A 15,841-nucleotide genomic window follows, 5' to 3' on the forward strand; every position below is an offset into this window, starting at 1 on the left:
CCTACAGTGCAGATCCACTTTGGCCCAGCGCCACACCCACCCGCTCTAGTCTGCAGGGGCGCGGTCTCGCCCCCTTCCCTCGCTCCTCCAATCCGCTCCTCCCTGGCCTCCGATTGGCCAGGTCAGTACCCGCCACCCACACTCTCTGCAACCTGGGCTCCTAGGGCCGCCTCCACCCCGCCCCACCCCCCGTTGTCCTGGCCCCGACCCCTCAGATGGTGCCTGGAGTCCTTGGTCGCTTCTGACCCCAGACGCCTTCGGCCCCGACCCTGCCCTGGGAAACGTGCCCGTTGTGGCATCTCAGAAACAAAGCCCGTGATTGTGAGAACCAGTCCTGCCCATCTTGTGGTTTTAGGATCTGGATGCCACATTTTCACTGCTCATCCAATGACACAGGCGCCCCTAACCCCCTTGAATAGGGAGGGAAGAGCCAGGGGGCCATGGCCTAAAAGGGGGCTAGTTCCGGAAAGCCCAGGCCCCAGAGCTTTTCCACCTCTCCGTGCCTGAGGAGGAACCCTGTTTGTTCAGTGACTCCCTAAAGGCTTTGCCTGTGCTCTTGTTTAAGTCTTCCATGAAGAAGGCACCGCTGCTCCTTTTTATGGATAGGGAAACTGAGGCTCAGAGGCGATAACTTTCCCAGGATCATGTAGCTAGTATGTCTCGAGCATACATGCACATATCAAGTATACACATGTCTATATGTGGTATGCATGTATTAGTATACAGCAAATACGCAGGTATCTAGTATACATTGTACAGGCAAAGGAAAGCATCCCCTTAGCCCTCTGAAGGTTCACTGAAAAATCAACTCACAAAAGGAGGTTAGTAGGAGAAATGGCATACAAATTGATTAGCCTGCAGCGTGGGGTCGGGAACCACAGAGTGTTCACCCCAGCCCCACAATGGGTACAGAAGCCTATATACCATCCTGAGGTTACAGGAAGAATGGGGGCTCGAACATGGCCAAAACCAGGTTCTGGTGGTAAATCAGGTTATAGTGGCAAGACAGACTATGGAAGGGGGAGAAAAGGGGGCCTGGGTAGCAAAGGCAGTCTTGTTATGTAGATGAAACCTCACAGGTAGCAGCCCTCAGAGGGAATAGATGGTAATTGTTTCATTCAGACCTTTAAAGGGTGTCAGGCTCTCATCTGACAAGGGAAGGCCTTAGAGAAAGCCTGGCTACATCAATGCAGATTTTCTCTACAGATGCAAATCTCCCCCACAAAAGACAGTATTACAGGGCTACTTCTGTTTGCAGACCCTCTGAACAGCTATCTCAAAATATGTTGAAGAAGTATATTTTAGGGGGAAATACTTTGATTTCCTTCAATACCTAGATACATGTATCTAGTATATCTGTAGCATACATGTATCTAGAGGTATACATGCATCTAGTATGTATCTAGTATATGTGATTTAGTATACATGCATCTGCTATATATCTGGTATACCTGACCTAGTATACATCTAGTATGTATCTAATTTACATGATTTAGTCTATGTGTATCTAGTATGTATCTGGGATGTAGAATCCTGCATCTAGGAAGGTAGGGGTAAGGATGAAGTTCAGGTCCGGGGGATTCCAAAGCAGGTACTCACCATGCCCCTCCCCCACAGCTGTGGCAATTTGGGGAGTGGGTGGACGTGGTCGTCGATGACCTGCTGCCCATCAAGGACGGGAAGCTAGTGTTCGTGCACTCTGCCGAAGGCAACGAGTTCTGGAGCGCCCTGCTTGAGAAGGCCTATGCCAAGTGAGTAGGGGCTGAGGGGACAACTCCAGCTTCCAGCTCCCCCTAGGGGTGGGGGCTCATGACTGTCTTCCCAGAGGGTCCTGCTTGATGCCAGATGCTGACCTGGAGCTGCCCACAGGGTAAATGGCAGCTACGAGGCCCTGTCAGGGGGCAGCACCTCAGAGGGCTTTGAGGACTTCACAGGCGGGGTCACCGAGTGGTACGAGTTGCGCAAGGCTCCCAGTGACCTCTACCAGATCATCCTCAAGGCGCTGGAGCGGGGCTCCCTGCTGGGCTGCTCCATAGACGTGAGTGCGCCCGGCCCCGATGCTTTGGTACCCTGGAACCCTGGTATCCTGACCTGTCACATTTTCTAAAATCCCCACCCAGGCTCCGCTCCAGACCCTGTCCTGCACTTAAGCTTCATCTCTGGATGCATACCCAGCCTCATCCATCACTTCCACCCCCCATGCCTGGTGTTGCTCCTGTCCTCACCTCCCCACTCCTCCCCCAAAACTTCACACCTCAGCTCTTTCCTGTGCTTGTTTTCCCGACCGTCTACCATGCTGTTTCCCTCATTCCTGTCATCTCGATCCATGCCATCCTCTGTCCAGTTCACCAGCCTCAGATTTCATCTCCTGGTCTCAGTCCCCACCCATCCCTAGCCTCAATCCCACACTCACTCCATTCCCACCCTTCCCTGCTCCTCTGTTCCCACACTCAACTCCGCTCCCCAGTCCTCAACGCCAGACTTGACCCCAGTATCACTGCCATCCACAGCTCTAACCCCAGCTCCCATTCCCATTTCTAACCTACTCTCCTGTCCTCACGTCCTTCTCCGTGAGGCCCACTGAGGGCCGTGTGGCTCTGGTGGGCTGTGCACGGCTGTGTGTGTGCACATGCATGTTTGCACAGGTTCTGATCAGCCCTGGCCAATAGCAGTGTCAGCGGGGTGCCTGGGCTCCCCTGTCCCAGTGGCAGCATTGGTGGGGTACCCAGGCTACCCCTCTCCAAAAGAGCAGCATCTATATGTGGGGGTATCTATAGGTGGGATCGGGGTCCCTGCTTGCTTCTCCTAGCAACTATTGTATGTGCAAGTGGGAATGTCCAAGACCCTGAGTGCTGGGGGCTCATCTGATAGGGCGGGGGACCTAGCCACTGACCACAGTGTGTGCCTCTTTCTGCAGATCTCCAGCGTTCTAGACATGGAGGCCATCACCTTCAAGAAGTTGGTGAAGGGCCACGCCTACTCTGTGACCGGGGCCAAGCAGGTACTGCCCTGGGTGGGGCCTTCCCTGCAGGGCGGTTCCTGCCCCCTGGCCTGTCCTTGCCTCTCTGGCACCTGACCAGGGCTGTGGAAGGTGCTGGCTCCTCCTTTCCCCTCCTGCAGCACCTTATCTCTCTTCTGGGGACACCCATCTGAGATGCCTATCATGTCCTGCCCTGACTGACTGTAGTTCATGTGTGCAGCTGCCTGCCTGGGCTGTGAATTCCAAGAGGACAGGCTTCATCTGGGTGCTGAGCAGGGCTTGGAGAGGATGAGGGTATGGGAGGCGGAGTGTTAAAGTGCGTGCATGGGCCAGGTGCACTGGCTCACACCTGTAATCCCAACACTTTGGGAGGCTGAGGTGGGCAGATCACCTGAGGTCAGGAGTTCGAGACCAGCCTGGCCAACATGGTGAAACTCTGTCTCTACTAAAAATACAAAAACTACCTGGGCGTGGTGGCAGGTGCCTGTAATTCCAGCTATTTGGGAGGCTGAGGCAAGAGAATTGAATTGCTTGAACCCAGGAGGCGGAGGTTGCAGTGAGCTGAGATCGCACCACTGCACTCCAGCCTGGGTGACAGAGCAAGACTCTGTCTCAAAAAAGAAAAAAAAAAAAGTGCCTGCTGGAAGCTAGCACTGACAGGAGCTCTGGCAAATAGGTGAACTACCGAGGCCAGATGGTGAGCCTGATCCGGATGCGGAACCCCTGGGGCGAGGTGGAGTGGACGGGAGCCTGGAGCGACAGGTGAGGGGCAGTGGGCACTGTCTGGAGTGCCTTGGGGAAACTGTTAGGTGCCCCGACATTTCTGCTCGGGGCTCTACCAGGCCAGGCTGGACTCAGGATTGAGCAGAGGGGCCCATCTTCGCGCGACTGGGTCTGGGGGACTGCTCTGACAAAGCTCAGGCCGTGTGGGCCCCTGTGCCCAGCCGTCGGGTGTGTGCAGGGCGTCAGACTGGCCCTGATGAGACCACCCCCTAGAAGCGGAACCTTGGCGCTTGACCTTGAGGAGGCCACCTGGGCTGGGCCGGGGGAAGACAGGCCAGGGTAGACAGGCCCCAGGGACAGAGGCCAGGCAGGTCAGTGCCCACCAGCCCTGGCAGAGCCCTGCTCCTCACAGCTCCTCAGAGTGGAACAACGTGGACCCATATGAACGGGACCAGCTACGGGTCAAGATGGAGGACGGGGAGTTCTGGTGAGCGCCCCCTCCCCTTCTACCCCACCTCTCCACCCCTACACATCAGCTCTGTGCCCTGACGGGCTGTGCCTCACCTGTGCACCTCCCACCTCAGGATGTCATTCCGAGACTTCATGCGGGAGTTCACCCGCCTGGAGATCTGCAACCTCACACCCGACGCCCTCAAGAGCCGGACCATCCGCAAATGGAACACCACACTCTACGAAGGCACCTGGCGGCGGGGGAGCACCGCGGGGGGCTGCCGGAACTACCCAGGTGCACAGGGGCGGGCTCTGGGTCTTGCTGCTTCCTGGCTTAGGGGCTCCAGAAGGCACGTCATCTCACTGAGCCTCCGTTTCCTCACTTGCAAGATATAGGCTGATCTCTTGAATTTGCTTTGAGGAGTAAAATATTAAATGTCCTCGTAAATTTTAAAGAGGCATGCTTGACTCACCGTCTTGGGGCCTGAGCCCAGGGTGCTCATGAGGGGCAAAGATCTTGTGGCCATCCAGCCACCTGCCTGTCACTCCTTTCCTGGGCCCTTCCCTCCTGCCTTCGCTTTTTTTTTTCTGAGACAGAGTCTCACTCTGTCGCCCAGGCTGGAGTGCAGTAGCGTGACCTTGGCTGACTACAACCTCCATCTCCCGGATTCAAGCAATTCTCCTGCCTTAGCCTCCCGAGTAGCTGGGATTACAGGCACCTACCATACCCAGCTAATTTTTGTATTTTTAGTAGAGGCAGGGTTTCTCCATGTTGGCCAGGCTGGTCTCGATCTCCTGACCTCAGGTGATCCGACCACCTTGGCCTCCCAAAGTGCTGGGATTACAGGCGTGCGCCACTGTGCCAGGTCCCTTCTTGCCTTCTCTTGCCACCTTTCCCTGGGCTTCTAGATCCATGTGGCTGATGCGGGCCACAGCCTGGCCTCTCAGTTCCTTGTCACTCTCACTGCAGCACGCTTTTTCTCTACCTTAGCTCAGCCCCCACCATGAGGGCACCAGAGCTGCCTTGTCTTGCAAACACCCGCTCTCTGACCTCCACCTTCGACTCTTTCCACTCCCTTAGTCTTCAACCCTTGGACCAAGCCAGTCCGTTGAACCCATCACTTGCGTACCATCCTGCCTCTCCCATCTTGCCTTCTCTCCTTACCTAGGTTAGAGCTATCATTTTAATCTTGTTCCTACAAACACTTTCAGTTCTCTGGCCCCTGTCTCCCATCATCTGGCACAAAACCCATCTCCACTGGCTTGGGAACCATTGAGTGTGGCAGGAGAGAAATCACATAACCGATGCCATATTTTCCCTGTAAATTCTTAGCCACAAATCTCAAATGAGCATTTTCCATAATCCCCAGCAATTCCACTACTGGTTAGTAACATTTCCACTCTCACCTCGATATCTCCCCACTGTTACTCTCACCTTCGGGCCTGGCCTTGCACTTCATTGAAAAGATAGACTTTATCCTGCAGGACACCTTGTGTTCCCACCTCCAAATCCCCCAGCCTTCTGCACCTGTGCCTGTGTCCTCATTGCCTCCCCACCTGCGACAGTGGCAGAACAGTCCCTGTTCATGGGGACCCCCACATCTGCTCCAGATCCCATTCTCCCTCACCTCCGAAAGCATTTGCTCCTTCATCTGTCACCTCTCTCTCCAGTGTCATTACGGAGAGTCCTCTGTCTTAACACAAAGCAACCCTCTCGACCCCACTTCCCTGTTCATTTCTCCGCCCTCCTTCAAAGCACAATTTATCAGGAATTACCATACTCCCTATTTCCTTTCTCACTTCTGCTTCATTGCTTAACCCTTCCCAGTCCAGCTTCATCCCTACCATGCTGCTAAAACCACCCTCTCAAAGGTCACTTAAGCTTTGGCCTTGCCAGATCCGCCGCTGCTCTATTCTCCTGTGCTGCATCCTCAGCACGGCTCCCTGCCCTCTGTTTTGAAGCGTTCTTCTCCCTTGTAGGGATCCAATTTCAGTCTTTCCCCAAATAGATAACCACCGTTCCCTGTACCATTTATTGAGAAATACATCATCTCGTCTCTCCCCAGCAGCACTAGCGCCCTCACGTAGTCCTGAGGTATGTGTTGGTCTGTTTCTGGACTCACCATTCTGTTCCTGGGTCTATCCCTCTGCCGATAACACATTGAATCCATTACTACAGATGTGTAAGTCCTGCTGTTGGACAGGGCAAATTCCTTCTTCAAGAGTCTCTTAGCTGTTTTTTTTGTTGTTGGTTTTTTTTTTTTTTTTTTTTTTTTTTTTGAGACGGAGTCTTGCTCTGTTTCCCAGGCTGGAGTGCAGTGGCGCGATCTCGGCTCACTGCAACCTCTGCCTCCTGGGTTCAGATGATGCTTCTGCCTCAGCCTCCTGAGTAGCTGTGATTACAGGTGCCCGCCACCACATCCAGCTAATGTTTGTATTTTTAGTAGAGACGGGGTTTCACCATGTTGGCCAGGCTGGTTTCAAACTCAAGTGATCCACCTGGCTTAGCCTCCCAAATTGCTGGGATTACAGGCATGAGCCACTGCATCTGTCTTGGCTGTTCTTGACCTCTGTTTTTCCAAATGAATTTTAGAATCAGTTTACCAAGTCTTTTGAAAAACCATTTTGAGATTTTAATTTGGAATTACATGAAACCTATAGACCAATTTGGGGAGACTTGACATTTTTATAATTTTAAGTCTTATCCAAGGATATGGTGTATCTCTTCATTTATTTTGGCCTTTAATGTCTTTCAATAGAATGTTGTATTTTTTACCATAAAGAATTTATACATCTCTTGAGATTTAATGCTAGGTACACTATAATTTTGTTTCTATTATAAATAGTATGTTCTTTAAAATTACATCTCCCAAGTGATCTTGTTGCTCATACGATAACATGCATTTGACCTTTTAGATGTAGTTTTTATATCCAGCAAATTTTTTAAAACTAATTAATCTTACTGATTCATCTGTATGTATTTTTGGCACGATCTTAGCTCACTGCAACTTCTGCTTCCCTGGTTCAAGTGATTCTCGTGCCTCAGCTTCCCGAGTAGCTGGGATTACAGGCGTGCGGCACCATGCCTGGCTAATTTTTGTATTTTTATTAGAGACAGGGTTTCACCATGTTGGCCAGGGTGGTCTCGAACTCCTGACCTCAGGTGATCTGCCTGCCTTGGCCTCCCAAAGTGCTGGGATTACAGTGAGCCACTGCGTCCAGCCCTTTTTGGTTTTCTAATTAGGAATATAGCATCTGCAAATAATGACAGATTGTTTCTTCTTTTCTAATTCTTACAACTTTTGTTACTTTTTCTTGTCTAATATGCTGCCTAGAACTGTAGAGCTTCCTGCTCTTGTTCCTCCCTTTTTTTTATTCTTATTTTTAGGAGCAACCCTATTAACTAAGCCTCACTCTTAAAGGGGAAGTTTTCACCACTAAATACCTTTCTAATCTAGGTTTTTTTGTGGATACCTTTTATCAGACTAATGAAGTTTAATATTGTTAAATACTTTGAATTGTCTATATTATGATGATAGTATGCTTTTTTCTTTTATTTATTAAAATGGTCCCAGGAATTTGTGAACAGCTTGGGCAATACAGTGAGACCTCATCTCTACAAAAAATTTAAAAAATTAGCCTGGTATGGTGGCACACACCTGTAGTCCCAGCCACTCAGGAGGCTGAGGAGGGAGGATCATTTGAGCCAGGGAGGTAGAGGCTACAGTGAGCCATGTTTGCGCCACTGCACTCCACCCTGGGCAACAGAACATGACCCCATTTAAAAAAAAAAAATGGTAAATTGCATTTGTTGCTTTTCTAACGTTAAATCAACTTTACATTCTTGAGATAAAAACAACATGGTCACGAGTGACGTTTGCCTGTTATTTTCCTTTCTTATACTAACCATACTGGTATCAGTGCTATGTTCTTCCTATACAGTGAGGTGGGAAGTATCCTCTCTTTTTCTGTTTCCTAAAAGAGTTTACCTAAGATGGGAGTGATTTGTTGCTTGAATGGTTGGTAGAACTTGTCTGTAAAGCTGTCAGGCTTGCTTTTTTCTTTGTATGAAGATTAATGATATTCAGTATTGAAAGTTAAAGGTTATAGAATTGTTCAGATTTTCTGTTTCTTGAGCCAATTTTGATGAGTTGTATTTTCTTTTGTTTTTTTCTTTTTCTTTTTCTTTCTTTTTTTTTTTAAGAGAGACAGGGTTTTTTAGAGACAGGTTACTCACTGCAACCTCGAACTCCTGAGCTCAAATCCTGCCGCAGCCTCCTGAGTAGCTGGGACTACACAGGTGTGAGCCTCTATGATTGGCTAATTTTTTATTTTTATAGAGATGGGGGTCTCACTATGTTGCCCAGGCTTATCTCGAATTCCTGGGCTCAAGTGATCCTCCCGCCTTGGCCTCCCAAAGTGCTGAGATTACAGGCATGAGCCACTGTGCCCAGCCCTGAGTTGTATTTTCTAATAATTTATTATTTGCATCTGTTTTCAAAGTTATTAGCACAAAGTTATCCTTAATATACTCTTTTTTTTTTTTGAGACAGAGTCTTGCTCTGTCGCCCAGGCTGGAGTGCAGTGGTGCCATCTCAGCTTACTGCAAGCTCCGCCTCCTGGGTTCACGCCATTCTCCTGCCTCAGCCTCCCGAGTAGCTGGGACTACAGGTGCCCACCACCACGCCTGGCTAATTTTTTTTTTTTTTGTATTTTTAGTAGAGATGGGGTTTCACCATGGTCTCGATCATCTGACCTTGTGATCCTCCTGCCTCGGCCTCCCAAAGTGCTGGGATTACAGGCGTGAGCCACTGCACCCAGCCCCCTCTTAATATACTCTTATGTCTTGTGTATAATAATGTCCCCTTTTTATGCATGGGATTGCTCATTTGCATTGTCTCTTTTGTCTTTATTAATCCTGCAAGAAGTTTGTCAATATAAATCTTTACAAATAAATGACTTTTGGCCAGCTGCACTCAGGAGATCGAGACCATCCTGGCCAACACAGTGAAACCCCGTCTCTACTAAAAATACAAAAAATTAGCCGGGCGTAGTGGCAGGTGCCTGTGGTCCCAGCTGCTCGGGAGGCTGAGGCAGGAGAATGGTGTGAACCTGGTAGACAGAGCTTGCAGTGAGCCGAGGTCGCGCCACTGCACTCCAGCCCGGGCAATAGAGCGAGACTCTGTCTCAAAAAAAAAAAGAAATGACTTTTGACTTTGTTGGTCCTTTGTATAGTATTTCTTTTTCTTTTATTATTTTTACTTACTTATTTATTTAGAGATGGGGTCTTGCTCTATTGCCCAGGCTGGAGTGCAGTGGCACAATCCTAGTCCTCTGTGATCCTAGATCACTGCAGCCTAAATTCCTGGCTCAGGTGATCCTCTCACTTCAGCCTCCCAAGTGGCTGGGATTATATGTGTGTGCCACAGTGCCTGGTAGTATTTTTTTCATATATCATTAATCTTTACTGTTTATTATCTCATTCCTTCTACTTTCTTTAGATTGATTTTTTTTTTTTTTGAGATAGTCTCACTCTGTCACCTCGGCTGGAGTGGTGCGATCTTGGCTCACTGCAACCTCCACCTCCTGGGTTTAAGCGATTCTCTTGCCTCAGCCTCCCAAGTAACTGGAATTACAGGCATGCGCCACCATGCCCAACTAATTTTTTTTTTTGTATTTTTAGTAGATACCAGGTTTCACCATGTTGGCCAGGCTGGTCTTGAATTCCTGACCTCAACTGATCCGCCCTGCTGTGGGCTCCCAAAGTGCTAGGATTATAGGCGTGAGCCACCACGCTCGGCCTGGATTGATTTTTTGACTTTATTTTATGACTTCTTAAATTAGATGCTTATTTCGTCAATTTAGATTTTTAAAATTTAAGCAACTAAAGTGATAAATTTCCTTTTAAGTACATCGTTAAGTTACACAATTTTGATACATAGTGTTTTTGAAAATCGTGAATGAGTATAATTCACACACCAGAAAATTTGCACTTTTAATGTGTGAAATTTAGTGGTTTTTAGTGTACCCACAGCGTTGTGTAAGCATTACCGTTATCCAGAGCATTTCTTCACCGCCCCCACCCCGAAAATCCTGTAATTATTGGCCGTCACTTTCTATCCCTTTCTCCCTAGCAACCATGAATCTACTTTTTGTCTCTATAAATTTACCTATTCTGGACTTTTTTGCCTTAGCATAATGTTTTCAAGCTTCATTTATGGTGTAGAAGTACTTCATCTCTTTTTTATGGCAGATTAATCTTCCATGATATGGATATACCACATTTTGCTGATTCATTCATCAGTTGATGGACATTTGTGTTATTTCCAGTTTTTGGCTATGTGGAGAATGTTCCTGTGAACATTCATGTGCATGCGTTTCAACATATGTTTTCAGTTCTCTGGGGCCTATAACTAGGAGTGAAATTGTTGGGCCATAGGGTAATTCCATGTTTAATTTTTTGAGGAACTGCCAATTGTTTTCCAAAGCAGCAGCACCATTTTATATCCCCACCAACAATATGTGAGGGTTCTGATTTCTCCACATCCTCTTCAACACTAGCTATTGCTCTTCTTTTTGATTATAGCCATCCTAGTGGGTGTGAAGTGGTATCACTGAAGTTTTTTGGGGTTTTTTTTTGTTTTTTTCTGAGTCCGGATCTTGCTCTATCACCTAGGCTGAAGTGCAGTGGCGCCATCTCAGCTCACTGCAACCTCTGCCTCCCAGGTTCAAGTGATTCTCCTGCCTCAGCCTCCCTTAGTCCCTAGCTGGGACTACAGGTGCACACTGCCACACCCAGCTAATTTTTGTATTTTTAGTAGAGACAGGGTTTCACCCTTCAGACCAGCCGTGTTGGTCAGGCTGGTCTCAAACTCCTGACCTCGTGATCTGCCCACGTCAGCCTCCCAAAGTGCTGGGATTACAGGTGTGAGCCACCATGCCCGGCCAATTTTCTGAATTTTTAAAATCATGAACTGATGTGCTTTTTGTGCATCAATTGAGATGATCGTTTTGAGGTTTTTTTCCCCTTCATTCTATTAATGTGGTATATTACATTGATCGACTTTCCTTTGTTGAACTACCCTTGCATTCCTGGGATAAATCCCACTTCATCATGGTGTATATTCCTTTTAATATACTGTTGGGTTGGGTTCATAGCTTTTTTGGGGAGGGGGTGGATTTTTGCATCTATATTCATAAGTGATATTGGTCTGTAATCTTCTTTTCTTGTGGTGTCTTTATCTGGCTTTAAGGTAATGCTGGCCTCCTGGGATGAGTTAGGAAGTGTCCCCTCATCTTCAGTTATTTAGAAGAGTTTGAGGACTGGTGTTAATTTGTCTTTAAATGTTTGGTGGAATTTCGAAGCCATCTGGTCCTGGACATTTCTTTGGTGAGAAGTTTTTTGTTGTTGTTGATTCAGTCTTTTTATTATTATAGGTCTATTTAGATTTTCTATTTTTCCTAGGTCAGTTTTGGTGCTTTGTTTCTTTCTAGGAATTTGTTCTTTTTGTCTATATTATCTAATTTATTATCATATAATTGTCTATAGTGTTTCCTTGTAATCTTTTTATTTTTGTTAGGCTGGTAGTGATGTCCCTCTTTAATTCCTGATTTTAGTAATTTGAGTCCTCTGTCTTTTCTCCTGTTTAGGCCAGGTAAAGAATTGTCAATTTTGTTGAGCTTTTCAAAGAACTATTGGTTTTATTGATTTTTCTTTATTGTTTATTCTCTATTTCATGTATTTGGACTTTAATCTTTATTATTTCTTTTCTTCTGCTTGCTTTGGGTTCAATTTGCCCATTTTCTTTTTTCTTAAATCCCAAGAACCAGTGAATGTTCATTTTCTAGTTTCTTTTTTTAATTTAATAAATCCATTTTTTATTTAATATATCATAGTGGGACATATTTTTGGGGTACATGTGATATTTTGATAATGTATACAATGTGTAATGATCAAATCAGGGTAATTGGGATCCATCGCCTCAAACATTTATCTTTTCTTTGTGTTGGAGACATTACAATTCTTCTAGCTATTTTGAAATATACAGTAAACTACTGTTAACTATAATTTCCCCTGCCTTACTGTCAAATACTAGAACTTATTCCTTCTATTTAACTGCCTTTTCTAGTTTCTTAAGGTGGAAGGTTAGGTTATTGATTTGATAGCTCTCTCTTTTAATATATGTACATTTTTCATGGCCATGCTATGTAATTTCTCATTACCATTATCATCTCTTTCCGATAAACTAGTTATTTTAGAAGAATGTTTTTTAAAACATAAAAAAATTTCTAACTTAATTTTCTCATAGTAAAAAAATGTGACCTACATAAGATCACAGCTTTGAAGTGAACAGAAGCTGGTGCTATGGCTCAGTGTATGATGAATTTTCATAAAGGTTCCTTCGTTCTTGAAAAGACTGGCTAACAAATTGTGACTGTAGGTGAAGCACTCCTAAATATTTTAAATATGATAATTAGCTTAACTCACACTGAGCCTATGAGGCAGGAACTATTATTATCCTTATCTTAGGGATAATAAAGAAACTGAGGCACAGAAGGATTTAAGCAACTTGATGAAGTCACTGATCTATGAAGTGGCACAGCTGGGATTTGAACCCAGGCAGAGGGATCCTGAAGTCTGTTCTCTCAGCCAGTACGCTATTCTCTGAGTACTAGGGGGATTGTTCTATAATTGTCCATTATATCAAACTTATTGTTTTGTCTGCTTAATCTATCAATTACTGAAAGAAAGAAAGATGATAAAAATCTTATAACATCCTAATGGCTTTGCCAATTTCTCTCTGTATTTCTATCAATTATTTTTCATTATATATTTTGAGCTATGATATTTGGTACATCACATTTAGAATTCTTATAAGCGCCTAGTGAATTAAACATTTTTTAAAATCTAGTGACCACCTTCATCTCTAATAATTATTTTTACTTTCAAGTCTATTTCAGCCAATGTTTCTATAGCTAATTCAGGGTTTTTTTTTGTTGAATTTTTAAAATATATCTTTTTATACTGTTTGATGTCCAATCTTTCTATAGCCCAATGTTTTGTTTTCTTGTAAACAGCACTAGCCAGCTTTTTAGTAATCCAGTTTGAAAAATTTTGTCCACGCTGGGCACAGTGGCTCACGCCTGTAATCCCAGAACTTTGGGAGGCCCAGGTGGACGGATCACCTGAGGTCAGGAGTTCGAGACCAGCCTGGCCAACATGGTGGAACCCCATCTCTACCAAAAATACAAAAATTAGCTGGGCAAGGTGGGTAGGTGCCTGTAATGCCAGCTACTAGGGAGACTGAGGCAGGAGAATCACTTGAACGTGGGAGGCGGAGGTTGCAGTGAGCCAAGATTGTGCCATTGCACTCCAGCCTGGGTGAAAAGAGCAAAACTCTATCTGAAAAACAAAAAAAAAGACAAAGGAATATTTTGTCCTTTGACTAGAGAGTTTAGTTCATTTACACTCACAGTGATTAATGCTGTATTTATTTCAGCTGACTTACTGTGTTTACTTATTTTCTGCTTGTCTTTCCTGTCATGCTGCCTTTTGTGTTGAGTTCCTGCTTTTCTCTCTACTAATTTTTTTCTCTCTACTAATTTTTTTCTCTGTGAGTTTGAAAGACATAAGAGTTTGCTTAATACATACTAAAGTTAGTTAATCAGTGTCTTTTTTTTTTCTCTGAGACAGGGTCTGGCTCTGTCACCCAGGCTGGAGTGTGGTGGCGTGATCTCAGCTCACTGCAACCTCTGCCTCCTGGGCTCAAGCCATCCTGCCACCTGAGCTTCCCGAGTAGCTGAGTGGTACTACAGGTGCACACCACCATGCCTGGCTAATTTTTGCACTTTTTTGGTAGAGATGGGGTTTTGCTCTGTTACCCAGGCTGGTCTCAAACTCCTAGCTCAAGCCATCCACCTGCCTCGGCCTCCCAAAGTGCTAGGATTACAGGCGTGAGCCACTGTGCCCAGCCCTAATCAATGACTTTACCCTCCTCGTGAACAATGCATAAACCTTAGAAATTCAGCTTGAATCACCCCTTTCCTTTGTATATTATGCTATGGTGGGCTAGTATTTTAATTCTAAAGTTTTTTTTTTTCCTGCCATAATTTAAACATCATCATGATTTGAGATAGCCCATGTTATTTGGATTACCCACAAATAACAGTATTTTTGTTCAGCATTCTCCGACCTTTCATCTGAGATCATTTTCCATCCACCCGAAACATATCCTTTTGTATTTCCTTTGTTTTGTTTTCTTTTTGAGCAGGCTTGATCTCCTGGTCTCAGGTGAGCCTCCCACCTCAGTGTCTCAAGTAGCTAGGACTACAGGCACATGCCACCATGCCCAGATAATTTCTTTGGGGAGGGTTGGGGGGCAGTTGACGGAGTCGCGCTCTGTCGCCCAGGCTGGAGTGCAGTGGCGCGATCTCCACTCACCGCAACCTCTGCCTCCCAAGTTCAAGCGATTCTTCTTCCTCAGCCTCCCAAGTAGCTGGGATTCTAGGTGTGCACCACCACATCCAGCTAATTTTTGTATTTTTAGTAGAGATGGGGTTTCACCATGTTGACCAGGCTAGTCTCGAACACCTGGCCTCAAGTGATCCACCCTCCTCAGCCTCCCAAAGTGCTGAGATTACAGGCATGAAGTACCACACCTGGCCCTTTTTGTATTTGTATTTTTATTTTTTAGCAAGGGTCTGTTGGTTATAAACTTTCTCAGTGTTTGTCTAAAATGCCTTTATAGTGTGCTTATTCTTGACAGTTCTCTGGATATAGAATTCTGGCTTGACATTATTTTCAGCCTCTCAAAGACACTATTAGTCCTGTTCTGCTTCCATCATTGCTGTGTGAGCCAGGAGTCTGTCTACCTTGCCTTCTGGAAAAAATCTTAATTTTTTTTTTTCTTTCATACTATACGATTCACCATGATGTGTGGAGGTATGGATTTCTTTTCATTCTGCCTTGAATGTATTGAACTTCCTGGCTATGAATTGATACCTTTCAACAATTCTAGAAAATTTGTAGTCATGATCTTTGAGAATATCACCTCCTTCCCACTCTCTGTATATTCTCATAAAATCTAAACTGGACCTTCTCACTCAATCCTCTGTTTCTCTTAACCTTGCTTTTAGATTTCCCATCTCTTAGTGTCTCTGGATTGCATTCTGGGTTGTTCCTTCAGCTCCTTTCTCAGTTCACTAATTTTCTTTTTTGCTCTGTCAAATCTGTTAGTTATTTCTTCCAAGAACTTAATTTCAATTTTAAAAATTTTATTTCTAGAAGATGTAATGGATCTTTTCAAATTTGTTCATTTTTGCTCAAATTTTCAAACTTTTCATCTATTTCTTTAAATATAGTAAGCATAGTCTTATATTCTGTGTCTGATAAGGTCAATATCTGAAGTCTTAGTGGTCAGTTTTTGTCCACTGTGGCTGCTGCTCAGTTATCACGCCTTGTTTGCTTGTGAGATCTCTGCCTTGTTTGGCCTAGAAGTTCTTTGTTTGGCCGTGAGAGAGTTCTTTGAGTCCTCAGATAAAGTTAAATCGCTCCGGGGTGTTTCTGCTAGTCACCTGGAATGCCACCAATCCAGAACACCTTTTTCGTTCTTTTTTATTTATTTACTTATTTTTTGAGACACAGTCTTGCTCCGGCTGGAGTGCAATGGCATAATCTCAGCTCACTTC

The 15,841-nt window shown here is 45.4% G+C and overlaps 1 protein-coding gene across 9 annotated transcripts in view; it reads left to right on the forward strand.

Annotated features, from left to right (window-relative positions):
- Window positions 1–15,841, forward strand: part of CAPN1 (calpain 1) — a 30,824-nt gene that overhangs the window by 3,071 nt on the left and 11,912 nt on the right. For all 9 annotated transcript variants that reach the window (XM_054662464.2, XM_016921223.4, XM_054662465.2 and 6 more), the window contains exons 5-10: window positions 1,618–1,751; window positions 1,870–2,038; window positions 2,918–3,001; window positions 3,657–3,742; window positions 4,116–4,190; window positions 4,288–4,448. In XM_054662464.2, coding sequence (XP_054518439.1) covers window positions 1,618–1,751; window positions 1,870–2,038; window positions 2,918–3,001; window positions 3,657–3,742; window positions 4,116–4,190; window positions 4,288–4,448 — 709 coding nt within the window. The remainder of the gene's footprint in view (window positions 1–1,617; window positions 1,752–1,869; window positions 2,039–2,917; window positions 3,002–3,656; window positions 3,743–4,115; window positions 4,191–4,287; window positions 4,449–15,841) is intronic.

Source organism: Pan troglodytes, chromosome 9, assembly GCF_028858775.2.
Source record: "Pan troglodytes isolate AG18354 chromosome 9, NHGRI_mPanTro3-v2.0_pri, whole genome shotgun sequence".
In the NCBI taxonomy this organism is placed as follows: domain Eukaryota; kingdom Metazoa; phylum Chordata; class Mammalia; order Primates; family Hominidae; genus Pan; species Pan troglodytes.